The 15,112-nt window shown below is 53.7% G+C and overlaps 1 protein-coding gene across 3 annotated transcripts; it reads left to right on the top strand.

Moving 5' to 3' along the window:
• Positions 1–738: 738 nt before the first annotated feature.
• On the top strand, positions 739–15,088 carry MATK (megakaryocyte-associated tyrosine kinase). 3 transcript variants are annotated; one of them, XM_053966195.1, is made up of 14 exons: positions 767–827; positions 960–1,001; positions 10,612–10,668; positions 10,886–10,999; positions 11,153–11,268; positions 11,615–11,834; positions 12,713–12,806; positions 12,899–12,964; positions 13,085–13,184; positions 13,272–13,356; positions 13,536–13,609; positions 13,716–13,911; positions 14,225–14,311; positions 14,436–15,088. In XM_053966195.1, exons 3-14 carry the CDS (start codon positions 10,660–10,662, stop codon positions 14,616–14,618), a joined length of 1,344 nt encoding a protein of 447 aa, XP_053822170.1. In that variant the 5' UTR covers positions 767–827; positions 960–1,001; positions 10,612–10,659; the 3' UTR covers positions 14,619–15,088. The 3 variants fall into 3 exon arrangements, with proteins under 3 accessions (XP_053822169.1, XP_053822170.1, XP_053822171.1); XM_053966194.1 differs by lacking the exon at positions 10,612–10,668 and having other exon boundaries at positions 739–827; XM_053966196.1 differs by lacking the exons at positions 767–827; positions 960–1,001 and adding an exon at positions 7,920–8,059.
• The last annotated feature ends 24 nt before the right edge of the window (positions 15,089–15,112 follow it).

Below are 15,112 nucleotides of genomic sequence, written 5' to 3' on the forward strand. Positions count from 1 at the left end.
AAAAGCAAATATAATGTCTTACTTGGCTATTTATGTAATCAAATTTCCCACAAAAGTGGATACATTCCTGTAGTTTGACAACCTGTGACAAAGCAGTCTAGTAATTAATTTCAAAATGCTGCAAACCCCAAGGCAGAGTCCCAAGAATGGGCAAATGTCCAGAGAAGTAGCAAGGTTTGGCTAAAGGGAAAGCATGTTTGTCTGCTTTTTTACTTCTAACATGTCACTTCAATCCTCTCCAGAGAGAATGGGACTTTTTGTAAACAAGGATTTAAAAGAAGGATTCAGGGAGAGCTCAGAGTCCCTTCCAGTGCCTAAAGGGAACTCCAGGAGAGCTGGAGAGGAAGTTTAGACAACAGCCTGGAGGGACAGGCCAAGGGGGAATGGCTTCCCACTGCCAGAGGGCAGGGCTGGATGGGATATTGGGCAGGAATTGTTCCCTGGCAGGGTGGGCAGGCCCTGGCCCAGGGTGCCCAGAGCAGCTGTGGTTGCCCCTGGATCCCTCGAAGGCCAGGCTGGATGGGGCTTGGAGCAGCCTGGGATAGTGGAAGTTGTCCCTGCCCATGGGTGTGGAATAAGATGAGCTTTAAGATCCCTTCCAACCCAAACCATTCTCCCATTCTGTGATTCTATGGATTTTTCAGAACTGTATTTCCAGCCCCAGGCACTCCCACTTGACTTCTACAAAGCTCATGTTGCTTTTCGGAACACTCACAGTTGTTATTTATAGAAAAGCTTTTAAGGGAAGTCTCAGATGCTGTAACTGTGGGCTCATTCCAGAGAATCTAAAGCTCAGTTGATCAGCTTCTCACATTTCCTTACTTCAGGTAAAGCAAGATTTCAGAATTATTTAAATAGTTTTCAAGCATGTTTTTAATTCTTTGCCTGCTGATGTTTACTGTTAAAAACCTGACTGCAATATATTCATTTTTGTGATGGGTTTCCTTTTTCATCTCTAGCATTTACAGATGAACCTGGATTGCAAGATCCCTGTTAGGAAGGTAAGTTGGATGCTTTAGAGACTGTAAGCTGCCAGGAACTCTTCTTTACTGTAGAAGAAGAAATTCTTCTCTGTGAGGGTGGGCAGGCCCTGGCACAGGGTGCTCAGAGCAGCTGTGGCTGCCCCTGGATCCCTAGAAGTGTCCAAAGCCAGGCTGGACAGGGCTTGGAGCACCCTGAGGTAGTGGAAGGTCTCCCTGCCATGGCAGGGGTGAAATGGGATGGGTTTTAAAGTCCCTCCCAACCCAAACCGTTCTGGGATTCAGTGACTGTAATGAAATTATGCACAGGGAGAGAAGTGCAGTTAATACCAGTTTGCTGAATGTCCCTGACAGTGGGATACTGAAGATTCTCACTGCAACTGAGAGATGTGGAGTACATTTCATTTATTATTATACTTCTATCATTAGTAACACCAGAAATTGTGTTGATGTTGCTCAGATTTAAGTGAAGGGATTTATCAAAGTGAGAGGAGCATAGAACCATAGAAAATCCTGATCTGTAAGGGACCCACAGGGACCATCAGTGCAGCCCTGTCCCTGCACAGCCACCCCACCAAGCCCACCCTGAGCATCCCTGAGAGCGCTGGCCAAACGCTCCTGGAGCTCTGGCAGCCTCGGGGCCGGGACCATTCCCTGGGGAGCCTGGGCAGTGCCAGCAGCCTCGGGGGGAAGAACCTTTCCCTGAGCTCCATGCCAAGCCACTGACAGGAGGGTACTGGTTAATTTGGTTCTCTACGCTGACAGTGAGAGGTTTGTCCCACCAAAGGAGAGTCCTCCTGTCTAGAAATGTAATGCTACATGTGCTCAGTGTTTCTATGTGCCATTGACTCTTCTGTCCCATTTTTTATTGCCTATGTGGAAAACCACAGAATTTATTGCAGCACATAAAATTGTACAGTGCACAACTCAAGCCCTCTCCCATCCTGTTTGCTCAGTTGTTCTTGGTTTGATATGCAGCAGGAAAGGTAATTTACATGTTTTTATACATTTTTTTCTTTACTTTTTTTTTTTTATAAACAGTTGCAATTTTCTTGACTGTGCAATGAGAGCATTGGCTTTCTTGATCAATATCAAATAAGCAAATATTAAAATCCTACAGTTGCTCATGTTAAATATGATGAAAAGGAATCCAATTTGAGATTAAATTAAAATTGAAGTATCCGGTCTTGCCTGAAACTTCTGTGACTCAGGGCAAAAGGTTGATGAAGAAGGCTTCAGCTTGCACACCAGATTCTTGGTTTTGTATTTTCAAAGGCACTTGCTACTGTAGCTTTAGGTGAGGTTTTGCAATATAAGCTTAATTTCTGTGTATGGTGTAGTGGGGGTGATGAACTTCTAAATAACTTAAAATTCCATCTTCCATAGTGTGTGGGATGAACTGTGTATTTCTGTGTATTTCCTCCATATAGCAGCCTTCATTTCAGTTGGGTTGTTATCATTTTGTTTCCTTCTTCTCCTGGCATGGTTTAAAAATTATGGCTTTGAGGGGAAAAAAAACATAATCAGAGCATTTGAAATCCTGAAAAAATACATTTGATGCACACAGTAAAAAGAAGAGAGACAGGTAGAAGAGCAGAGGGTGAAGGAGCTGGAAAAAATTACAAACAAGAAATGCTGCATAGTAATCACATTGCATGTATGAAATAATGCTTATATGATTGCAATTTTTGCCTGTAATAAGTCCTGGGTTAGTCTGATATCTTGTGTTTTAAATAGACCGTTGCAGGTAGTTTTGTTGTACTATAATTCTCTAAAATTGTGCAACCCCTGATGGGACAGTGGAGCCAGGTGAGGTCAGTCTCTTTGCCAGGGAACACATGACAGGACAAGAGGAAACAGCCTCATATTGCAGCAGGAGAGGTCTGGGTTGGATATAGGGGAAAACGTCATGGAAATGGTGGTCAAGCACTGGCACAGGCTGCCCAGGGCAGTGGTGGAGTCACCATGCCTGAAGTGTTCAAACGTGTAGCTGTGGCACTTGGGGACATGGTTTAGTGGTGAACATGGAGGTGGTGCTGGGCTGATGGTTGGACCTGATGATCCTGGAGGTCTTTTCCCACCTTAATGATTCTGTGATTCCATAACCATTACAGAAATTGCACCGTTGTGTAAGAGTCGAGTTGCCTGTAGCAACAGTTCCTTTCCTCCTGTTATGTTTCCTTCCTCCCACTCCTTGCTCTAGAAGAAATTCTTCCCACAGCAAAACATATAGAGAGATATAATAAAGAGAGATAAATCCCACACACACTCTGGTATCATGTGTATCCTTTTAACATTTTGTCACTTTAGATTTCTGTCCTCTGGCCTTAAGTGCCTGAAGCTGCCAGGTTTTGTTGTGTGGGTTTAGGGTTTTCCCCCACCCTTTGGAGCAGGGATCCTGGGCTCCAGGGGCTGTTTGGGAGCTGTTTGTTCAGCGAGGTGCAGACATGGAGACACTTCCTTCTCAGTGGTTTGGAACAAAGCTGACCGAGCTGTAGCAAGCACAGCTTTGCTGCTGTCATAGTGGTACCTGGAAAAAGAGTGCATTGGAGAGAACCAGAGCTGGACACTTGGGTTGTTGGATGTGACACCAGCAGATAGCAAGAGAATTGCCACAGGCTTCAGCTTCATATATTTGTTGAAGGCTAGGAGAGCTGGGGGTGCTCCCCTGGAGAGGAGAAGGCTCCAGGGAGAGCTCAGAGCCCCTGGCAGGGCCTGAAGGGGCTCCAGGAGAGCTGGAGAGGGACTGGGGACAGGCCTGGAGGGACAGGACCCAGGGAATGGCTCCCACTGCCAGAGGGCAGGGCTGGATGGGAAGGAGTTCTTGGCTCCCAGGTTGCCCAGAGTAGCTATGGCTGTCCTATCCCTGGAAGTGGTCAAGGAAGGCCAGGCTGGAGGGGGCTTGGAGCAATGTGGTGTAGTGGAAAGTGTCCCTGCCCATGGCAGCAGGTGGGACTGGATCATCTTCAAGGGTCTCTCCCAGCCAAAACCATTGTGGAATACTGTGATTCTTAATTTAAAGTTCTGTTTCAAATCACTTTTCACATTCCTTCAGGCTTTTTGGAGTATTTTGAATTCCTTTTTAGAACTTACTGAAAAACATTGTTTCTACATTGTTTATTGTGAAATGAGGTTGTTTTTTCTTTAAGTACAATTCTGGGGGGTGTAAAGAAAGTTCTGCTTAGATATTCTGGGATAAAGGTCATAGACCACATAAAAAATGTATTGGAGAGAGATGTATTTCAAAGCTTCCATAGATGTTTACATAGATGCATTATTTTGTAGAATCAGAATCCCAGAATGGCTTGGCTGGAAGGGACCTTAAAGCCCATCCAGTTCCACTCCCTGGGCAGGGACACCTTCCACTACCCCAGGGTGCTCCAAGCCCCATCCAGCCTGGCCTTGGGCACTGCCAGGGATCCAGGGGCACCACAGCTGCTCTGGGCACCCTGTGCCAGGGCCTCAACAACCTCATAACCAAAAATATTTCTTCCTAATATCCCATCAAAACCCACCCTCATTCAGTTTAAAGCCTTTCCCCTTTGTCCCATCACTACATGACCGTTGTATGAACTAACCCAGTGTCCTGAGCTCTGCTGGAAATGGTGTTGTCCCCCTGTACACTCAGTGCTGCCATAAACTCGTGCCTTGATTGTGATCTTTGTTTTGCCACCCAGTTATCATCCTCTGTTACTGGTAAAGCAGAAAAATTGGGAAGTGTTAAAATATCCTGAGCACTTTCTATCCTGACCTTAGTCAGATCAAAAGAGGATGAAAAGGTTAATCTGCTGCAAAAATATTTCCTCATTAGAAATTAGGAAGTAAAGCCATTGGATACTGCCACAAGTGCTGCTAGTAATGGGAGCCAAGTTATGATACCAGATACTAAAGATTTTAACTGATGGAGCAGTCCCCATTCGGGGCAAGTGACACAGATGGCTGAAAAAACCAAGAGCCAGATGTGGGACAAGCCTCTGTGTGCTTCACACAACAAACCAGCATGGACACTGCAGCCAAGGCCTGGTGTGTCCCCATGAAATAGCTGCCCTGACATGGGGGCTGGGTGTCACCAACTCAGCTGGGTGTTCAGCTGCAGCTAAGCATCTTCCACTTGTCTCTTGACCATGCCCAGGCTCTACTTTCTTGCTGGGGCAGAGATTCAGGCATTGTTATTTGCTCTGCACAGGTCTAGGGAAAATACTCTGTCAGCACTGTTCCATGGGGCTGCTGGGGACAGAGGGGAATCGCTCCTGGAGGCAGCAGTCTGGCTCCTGGTGATGCAGAGAGAAAGATGCAGGTGTACAAGAGTGCCTGAGCTAGTGCTGGACACAGTCGCTCGCAGAAGGGTGAGCTTAAGGCATCACCTAAAGCTTACTCAGGGTGAAAAAGCCTTTCAAATGATCCTCTCTGCAAATGAACCAACAATTACCTGCAGAGCTGCCTCCAACTCTGTGCCCTCAACATCAGGAGCACGTGGAGCTGCTGGAGCCAGGCCAGAGGAGCCACAGAGATGCTGCCAGGGCTGGAGCCCCTCTGCTCTGGAGCCAGGCTGGGAGAGCTGGGGGTGCTCCCCTGGAGAGGAGAAGGCTCCAGGGAGAGCTCAGAGCCCCTGGCAGGGCCTGAAGGGGCTCCAGGAGAGCTGGAGAGGGACTGGGGACAAGGCCTGGAGGGACAGGACCCAGGGAATGGCTCCCACTGCCAGAGGGCAGGGCTGGATGGGATATTGGGAAGAAACTCCTCCCTGTGAGGGTGTTGAGGCCCTGGCCCAGGGTGCCCAGAGCAGCTGTGGCTGCCCCTGGATCCCTGGCAGTGTCCAAGGCCAGGCTGGACGGGGCTTGGAGCAGCCTGGGATAGTGGAAGGTGTCCCTGCCCTTGGCAGGGGTTTAGAAAGGGATGTTATTCAAGGTCTCTTCCAACACCAATCATTCTGGGATTCTGTGATTCTATATTTCTGGGTGGAAATATAAATTTTTGCTGTGATAAAGCATGTTTTAACTCAGTGACATTCCCTTTAAATGCTGGAGATTGGATGTCAAAGACAAGTCTGCTTTTATGACTTATTGCCATTTTCTGGTTCCCTTTTTGAAGGTTTGAAATGCAGGCTAGACTCCTCAGGCTGGAAGGTACATTTCTGGTGAATCCAGTGGTATTGTCCAAGAGGACTGAAAGGGGTTGGGTTGGCAAAAGAGAGCCTGTGGCTTTGGGATTGCTAATGCCCAGATCCTACTGAGATGACAGGAGATGGTTTTTTTGTACAAAATGTGTGCTGTTCCTGATAAATATTGTTGCCCATCTCTCCACCTCCAAACTCTGCTCCTTTGGATAACTTGGATTTTGTCAGAAATGGCACTGCTCAGTAATTTTCTGTGTAGGATGTTAAGCTTCACTCTCCCAAATGCAGGATGCCAGGAGGAAGACTGGTGAGTAGACAAAGCCTCAGCCTAGAATGTGAGACAAATGTTCCCATTCTATTCCCATTTACTCAGTGACTTGGGAAGGGCTGCACAGTCCTGATGTTTTGGCTCTGTAGCTTTGGGAGGCCTGGGCACGCAGTGGTTCAGCTGCACCCACCGGGCCGGGTGTCACCTTTGCTGCACCAGAGAAGGGAGAAGGCAGTGCTGAAGTTCTGTGTGTTAAAGGCTCAGGCTCTGGCTGGGTGGCACACCTCAGGATGGAAAGGGGACACCAGCTCAGGCAGAAGCACATGGGAATCTCTGCTAGCTGTGCAGCAGGACAGGGAAAGCCCATTTATTACATCTGAGGGAGTGCTCCCTGTGTGTGACGCCGAGTTCTTCAGCCCGTCATGGTCATGTCTGTAACAACGGCCAGATGTGGCAAAACCCAAAAGCACAAAACTTTTCCGTTTGTCACAGGGAGCCTTGTGCAGATCCTGGGAGTGCAGCACAGAGCTGTAAGGGTGAACTCATGTGTTTATTCTCCAGCCAGAACAGACCAGGTTTCTAAGGATCCATCCCTACAAATACAGGGAATAATGCAAGGAGTGCTCCTGGGGAAACCCACCCCAAGAATCCTATGAGAAATCTGGCTTGAATGGCTTGGGGAAGTTGTTTGTGTATGGAAAAATATAACCAGGACCTGAAAGTACCTGCTAGTTTGGATGAGTTTTCTTCTACACTGCCTTTGCCCTTGAATTGCCAATGTTTTCTGAAAGCTTAAACCCCATTTTATTAATTTTTTTTAAAAGTACACCCAAAAAGGTCCCAAGACCCCTGAATGAAATCTGGTGTTTGCCTACAATGGCATTTTCTTCTTTTTCACCATTTTGCTCAGAATATTGGAAATGCTGAACTTTAGTGCAGAACTGGTGTCTGGTTTTGTGGCTGGGATGATGAACTGCAGCGGTGGTTATTCCCTCCCCACTTGTGTGGATGCTGCAGGATACAGATAAGCTGCTTCTCTTTGACATGAGCAGTACTCATTTAAAGGATTCTGTGCCATTGCCTGTCCCAACCCGTGGTGCCTCTGGATTGTCACCCCCAGAGGAACAGCGAAGAGTGGCCTGGGATCAACCTGCTCTGAGGCTCACAGAGTCGATGCTGAGACAAGATTACACTTGGGGATCCCTGGTCCCAGCTCTTCCTCTCCGAGGACTCAGTCCCCCTGGAGAGCTGTTGCCACCAGAGGCACCCACTCCATGGTCACTGCTCTGGCCAGGCCAGCAGTGGTGACAGCAGCTGTCCCTGTGTGCAGGGGGATTCCCCCACAGAGCCACAGGGGACAGGATCTGGTGAGCTCCAGTTCCCTTCCATCCAGGGTGTGTAACTGTGCCCTCAAAGGGCAGAAGTTGCTCTAAGTGTTGTCAAATAATGAGTCATTTCTGACGGAGGTTTGAGGGCGCAGGCGGCGCCAGCGCAAGGACCGCCCGGGCGCTGCATCACAGCCTCAACAGCAGAGAAATCAGGAAATTGGGCCCCGGCTCTGCCTGGGAGCTACTCCTGAACGTAGTGCTCGGTTCTGTGTAGGACAGACTCCCCAGGAGTTCAGGAATCCAAGTCCAGGCTCAGCTGTGAGCTCCCCTGACATCGCTGCCCCCGGCCACCCATGGGCACCGCTGAGAGGTAAGAGCCAGGCCCGAGGGGCGCTGAGGGCAGACGAGGCGTCCGCCCTGCTGCCCACTCTGCCAACAGGGAGGGATGGGCACGGTGCTGAGCGTGGTAGGCAGCGGGGGATGCCCCGCGTCACCGGTTTTCCAGCAGAACAGCTGGAGCTGCCCTCTGTCCGAGTGACAGCCAGGGCGACCGGGTGTGTGCTCTGGAGCGGAGGGCGCAGCGCGGCTCCGTCGCAGCCGGGGAGCAGCGGGCGGTGTCCCCTCCTGTCACAGTGCCGTCAGGGCTGGCACCGCCTCGGCTGGGGTAACTGTGCACTGGGGAATAAGCTTGAGCTCTCCAGTCCAGGGTTGGGACAGCTCTACCATACCCCACTATGTTTCTGTGCTTCTCAACCTCATTGCAATTACTCAGGTTTGCCAATTCATAAAAGTACGGAACAGCCCCAAAACAAAGAAGGGGACAAATATCTCCTCTCAGGCTTTCTGCCTGCACACTCTGCTTGTGGGAACATTCATTCCAGTGATGGGAATCTCATGGATCAAAGACCTCCAGGAGCAAAGAGCTGCTTTAGGACATGGCATGTGAGAGTCAGCAGGAGGGAGGTGATTCACTGCTGTCCCTGCTGGTGCCTGGGTGAGGCACTGGCTGGTGTCCAGGCTCTGCTGGCAGCAGTGTCCGTGTGGGGGTGTGTGTCCATCACCCCAGCCCAGGGCCAGCTGGGCAGAGGAGGAGCTCTTCCCTTTGGTGCTCGAGTGGAGGATCTGTCCCTTCCCAGCACCAACTGCTGTTTGCACACGGGGGCAGGACTGACCAAACAGTTGCTGCTTTTCACCTGAAAGTTCTGTCCTGGAGCAGCATAAAATGAAGGACAGTTGTCAGAGCTGCCATCAGCTCTCCTGGCTCAGCCAGCACGTTCTTCCTTGGACAGGATGTACCTCGGCAGGGGTATGGAGCAGACCCTGTTCTGAAGCTCTGTGTTCATGAGGTCCTCACCATCCTGGAAGTGATCTGAGCTGCACCCGGTCACGGCAGCCTTTGGCTGTGCCCGCTGGGGAGCAGGCACACAGTGGCTGCCTGTGCAGCCCCAGCTTCACCAAGACAACATGTGTGCCATGGATGGGCTGCAAAGCAAGGGGATAGCAGTGCTGACTAACCATGGCTTCTGGCAGAGACAAAACTGCTGCCTTCCAATACTAACCTTGTAGCTGCTGCAATTGTCCCTGTTTTGTTGTTGTGGATATGGGCCGGCAGAATCAGACAGTCCTTAGATCCGCACTGCCACAGAGAGGAGTTTACAGCAGTGATGCAGAGCAGTGATTGTGACTCACCTTCCGAAGGAGCAAAGTCATCTCTGCTCCAAGGAGCTCATCCACAGTGTGGGCAGCGGGGGAGGGGGGATTCTGCCCCTCTGCACTGCTCTGATTAGACCCCAGCTGCAGAGCTGCCTCCAGCTCTGAGACCCCCAGCATCAGGAGGATGTGGAGCTGCTGGAGCCAGGCCAGAGGACACCACAAATGTGCTCTGAGGGCTGAAGCCCCTCTGCTCTGGAGCCAGGCTGGGAGAGCTGGGGGTGCTCCCCTGGAGAGGAGAAGGCTCCAGGGAGAGCTCAGAGCCCCTGGCAGGGCCTGAAGGGGCTCCAGGAGAGCTGGAGAGGGACTGGGGACAAGGCCTGGAGGGACAGGACCCAGGGAATGGCTCCCACTGCCAGAGGGCAGGGCTGGATGGGATCTTGGGCAGGAATTGTTCCCTTTGAGGGTGGGCAGGCCCTGGCCCAGGGTGCCCAGAGCAGCTGTGGCTGCCCCTGGATCCCTGGCAGTGTCCAAGGCCAGGTTGGATGGGGCTTGGAGCAGCCTGGGATAGTGGAAGGTGTCCCTGCCATGGCAGGGAGTTGAATTAGATGGGGTTTAAAGTCCCTTCCAAACCATACCATTCCCTGATTCTATGATTCTCCCAAGGAGGTGACAGTGGGGATGAAGGAGGAAAAGACACACCATTTTAAATTACAAAGCTGTCATATGCATCCCAGCATGACTAGCTGGTGTCAGGGGCAGCACAGGGACATTGTGCAATCATCCCACAGCCAGTGCCTGTGACAGTCCCACCTCAGCCCAGCCTCCCCTGTGTCCCCAGTGCCAGGCAGCCCCCTCTCCAGCCCTGCTGCATCCCACGTCAGCAGGGCCGTGGCTGGTGCCTCTGGGGGCCCTGGTGACTCGGAGCTCCTGAAAGAGGAGGTGAAAAAGCTCCTGGTAAAACCACATTACTCCCACACAGCTGTGGTGCTGGGTTCCTGCTGTGCCAGAAGAGCTGGTGAGAGCTGGGGCCCCTCCTTGGTGGCAGAGAGCAGAGTGCTGATCCTGCTCCCAGCCGTGTGTGGGACAGGAGCGTCCCCAGGACACAGCTGGCACAGGCAGAGTTTTCAGCCTCTTCCTCCATTCCATGGTGTGAGGCTGTGTGAGGGACAGGAGCTGCACTGGCCAGGGGAGTCTGTGGGACAGCAGCCGTGACCTGGGACAAGCCAGCTCAGCCCTGTCCCTCCACAGCCCCTTTGGTTTCTTCTGCAGGTGGCAGCAGGAGAGGACAGGGAGTCCCTGATGCGCTGACGGTTGGCCATGTCTGGGGTGAGCGGGGCTGCACAGGGACACCAGCAATGCCAGCTGACAGCGGGGGGACCCCGGTGTGCCCCCAGGACCGAAGTGGGGTGGAGGAGGGCTCATGCCCAGTACCCCTGGTCCCCAGCCAAGGTTTCAGATGGTCCTTGGGGCTGGCCCTGGTGCCTGGGGGAAGCAGAGGGATCCAGCTCTCGGCTGTCCCTACTGACACTGCTTCTCCTTGCAGAAGCACTGGCCCCCCGGGACACAGTGTGTCACCAAGCATGACCACACCAAGCCCAAGCCCCGGGAGCTGGCCTTCCGCAAGGGGGACATGGTCACCATCATTGAGGCCGTGGAGGTGAGAGCTGCGGGTGCTCAGGGACACGCTGCGCTGGGAGGGCATGGCTGGAGTGGGACTCCAATGTCATCAGCTCAGCTGTCAAAGCCAGTCCCTCCCTTCCCAGAGGGATCCGCCCTTCCTTCCCTTGCTCTGAGACCCTTTCATCCCCAGGGCAAAGGCTGGTACCGCGCCAGGCACAACGAGACGGGGCAGGAGGGGCTGCTGGCAGCCAGTGCGCTGCGGGAGCGCGGGGCCATCCGTGCCGACCCCAAACTCAGCCTGATGCCGTGAGTACAGCTGGGGTGACTGAGGGGCCCCGGGGGACCCAGCTGAGCCCCTGCGAGCTGCAACAGCAGATGAGTCCAGCATGTTCCCCCCCATCCATGTTTTGGGGGCGCAGCTGGGGACAGAGCATCCTATAGCCGTGCCCTGGAGATGGAGGGATTTGCTGGGGCCAGTACCTGGCTTTAAGGAGCCCTAGTTGTGCCAGCCCAGCTTGGCTGGACCCCATGGAGAGGGGTTTCATGCAGTAGGGTGTGTGTAGCTTTGGCAGGGGCTCTGCTTTCCCCATCTCGCTGCTGTCCCTGCAGAAGCCCCCTGGCTCAGCCCCCTCTCCAATGCCCCTCTCCTCAGCTGGTTCCACGGGAAGATCTCAGGGATGGAGGCGGTGCAGGAGCTGCAGCCCCCCGAGGACGGGCTGTTCCTGGTGCGTGAGTCTGTCCGGCACCCCGGTGACTACGTGCTGTGCGTGAGCTTTGGCAAGGAGGTGATCCACTACCGCGTGGTGCACGAGGAGAACACGCTCAGCATCGACAGCCAGCAGTACTTCTCCAACCTCATTGACATGATTGAGGTGAGACCTCCCGGGCAGAGGGTCCCACCAGTGCCAGAGAAGGGCAAGGACCTCACGGGCTCACACAGAGGCAGGTCCTTGCCCTGTTCTGTGTGGTTTCCACTGGTGTTTCACCTGGTATAATTCTCTATCCCCTTCAAATGCTTGTGGTTCTCACCCGGTTTGGGGTGCAATGGGCAAATCTGGGATATCCCAAGGATGTCTCTGCAAACCAGCTGTGCCAGCTGCAGTCACAGTCCCCGGCCAAGGGCCACATTTTACTCCTATCCCTGATTATTCAGTGCTTCACATAGCAGGAAGAGCCTGGTGGCCTCTGCCTCCCCTGGACTTTGGGGCATTTTGCTGTGTCTCCTTCCACTCAAAGCCCCCTCTCACCTGCTGACCCCACAGGGCTCCCAGGCTGTTGTGTGTGCTCTTGCCCTTCCAGTGAGTTTTTCCTGGTGGTCCTTCTCTCACCCTGTCTCCTCTCCAGGGAGTTGCACTCTCATGTTTTCTTATAGACACAGCTTTTGGGTGTCTCCTTTCCTTTCTCAGCTGCCCTGGCCCCACTTGAAAACTCTGAAGGTTGTCCTGTCCCATCCCTTCCTCTCCCATCCTGTCCCATCCTGTTTGGCTGCTTCCTCTCCCATTGCCTCTGCAAACTGCCTCAGCTGCTGCAGCACCTGCCAGGGGTTCAACCACACCAGTAACACCCCAAACCCCTGTGGTCCATCATGGTGTTCCTCTGGCTGTGCCCAGAGGGGAGCAAGGCTGAGACATGGGCTGTCCTCAAGGGTGGCGATGGTGTGGTCTTGTGGAGCATCCCAAAGCTGTTCCCTGGACACCCTGACTCTGAAGGTAAGAGCTGGCATCACCTCCATCTGTTCATCCCTTGGCAGCATTACATGAAGGAGCAGGGAGCCATCTGCACCAAGCTGGTGAAGCCCAAACCAAAATCTGGGATGAAGTCAGCTGAGGAGGAGTTGGCCAAAGGTAGGGGATGGTGAGAGGGGGCTGTGGTCTGCATTTTAGGGACAAGGCCCCACTGGTGGCCCCTGCTAACCTGCCCTTGTGCCCGTGCCCAGCTGGCTGGTTGCTGAACCTGAAGCACCTCACACTGGGAGACCGCATTGGGCAAGGCGAGTTCGGAGGTAGGTGAGAGGATGGGGCTGGAGGTTCCCCAGGTGCAGCTTCCCCAGAGGGCACTGCCCGATCCCCCTCCCCATCTCATGGCATGGGGGGCTCAGCCTGACTCTCCCATGCTCTCCCAGATGTCCTACAGGGCGAGTACTTGGGGCAGAGGGTGGCTGTGAAGAACATCAAGTGCGATGTGACTGCCCAGGCCTTCCTCGCTGAAACAGCTGCCATGACGTGAGTGCTCCGTGGAGGTGTGGCCCAACCCTGCCTGTGGCCCAGGATGAGCAGGCACCTCCTTGACTCAGATTCCTTCCATTCCAGGAAGGTCCGGCACAAAAACCTGGTGTGTTTGCTGGGAGTGATCCTGCACAATGGCCTCTACATTGTCATGGAGTTCATGAGCAAGGTGAGAGCACCTGGCTGCTCCTCAGCCAGTGGGACCCATCACCACTTAGATTTGAGAACAATATCCCTGTCTGGAGGCTGAGTCATCGCAGATGCCAGGCACTGCAGCACCTGCAGAAGGCAAAGTCTTCTGGCAGCCCCATCCTGTTGGTCCTGACACATTTTATCCTCCTCTGTCAGGGCAACCTGGTGAACTTCCTGCGCACGCGGGGCCGGGCGCTCGTCCCAACCCAGCAGCTCCTCCTGTTTGCTCTGTAAGTTCCCCTCACTCCTCTGGGCTGGGATCCAGGGCCCTGCATCCCCCTGTGCAGCCCCAGGGAACACTCGGTGACACGGCTCTGTCTCACTCGGTTGTGGCAGGGATGTGGCTCAAGGCATGGACTACCTTGAGTCCAAGAAGTTGGTGCACCGGGACCTGGCTGCCCGCAACATCCTCATCTCTGAGGAGAACGTGGCCAAAGTGAGCGACTTCGGCTTGGCCCGGGTCAACCCCAAGGGTGCAGATGCCACATTGCTCCCTGTGAAGTGGACGGCACCAGAGGCCCTGAAACACAATGTGAGGGACGGTGAGAGGGACAGGGTTGGCCAGGGGTCCTTCCAAAACATCTCACACCCTTGGGTTGCCCCTGCTTGTTCCCATTCTCACTGACCCATTCCTGCCCCACGGTGGCCTCTGGCACAGTCAGCCCTGCATCTCCCAAAATTCTGTCTCTGTCCTGAGCAGGTGTGCAGTGGGAACTGGGGCAAGATGATGGGACTGGGGGGTGTTCACACCCTGGGGAGCTGAGGGGGGACAGGGGGCAGTCACTGTACAGGGACCCAGCACAGCCCTCAGCTGGCTTCAGCCTCCCCCTCTCCTGCTGTCACAGAAATTCTCCTCCAAGTCGGACGTGTGGAGCTACGGGATCCTCCTGTGGGAAACCTTTTCCTTTGGACGGGCACCCTACCCTAAGCTGGTGAGCACTGTGCCAGGGAGCACCACAGGTTACACCCCACTGGCACTGACAGGACAGGGACATCCCATTGCTCCCTGAGCAGAGCAGGGAAGGGGGTTGTCAGCTGGCTTCTCCATCCTGGCAGGCCCTGAAGGAGGTGACGGAGCTGCTGGAGCAGGGGTACCGCATGGACCCCCCCGAGGGCTGCCCACCCACCATCTATGCCCTGATGAAGAGCTGCTGGGAGCTGGAGCCAGGCAAGCGCCCGTCCTTCAAGAAACTCACAGAGAAGCTGCAGAAGGAGCTGAAGCACCTGAGGGACATTTAACCCCCATCCTGCTACCAGGACACAGGACCTGAAGCCCCCAGACCCTCCAGGGTTGGGAGTGGCAGGGCAATAAGGGCCAGGAACAGGAAGGCCTGCAGTGCTGCTCTCTCCCTGTGGAGATGGGGCGGCAGCCTCCCTCCATCCCAGCATGGTCCTTCTACCCACCACACAACCCAGAGAAGGTTGCCATGGGATTGATCTCCCCTTGCCCATCACAGTGGGGAGCAGAGGCCCCAAGGGAGCCATGCCCACACCCCCTGTGCTCAGCCCCAGGAGCAGATGCTGCATGTGGGGTCCCTCCAAGCTGTGACTCCCAGTGATGGGAGACAGGACTGGACATCTCCACTCACTGGAGGATGAGACCCCACCCTGACTCAGCCCTGCCCCAGCGCCCAGCCCCACACGGAAATGCTGGCACAGCCAGCTAAACCACATGGATTTGGGCTTTTTGATTAAACCAAAGAAATTAGTTCAACAGCAACTTTAAGCTTCTG

Source organism: Vidua chalybeata, chromosome 27 (genome assembly GCF_026979565.1).
Source record: "Vidua chalybeata isolate OUT-0048 chromosome 27, bVidCha1 merged haplotype, whole genome shotgun sequence".
NCBI lineage: Eukaryota > Metazoa > Chordata > Aves > Passeriformes > Viduidae > Vidua > Vidua chalybeata.

What these genes read in the sequence shown, in the direction of transcription:
- MATK (XM_053966194.1), top strand. Translation starts at nt 969, where the DNA reads ATGAACCTGGATTGCAAGATCCCTGTTAGGAAG. An exon ending in CCCAAACTCAGCCTGATGCC is followed by an intron (nt 11,269 to 11,614) that starts GTGAGTACAGCT and finishes CCCTCTCCTCAG; the next exon opens with CTGGTTCCACGGGAAGATCT. An exon ending in GGGCACCCTACCCTAAGCTG is followed by an intron (nt 14,312 to 14,435) that starts GTGAGCACTGTG and finishes CCATCCTGGCAG; the next exon opens with GCCCTGAAGGAGGTGACGGA.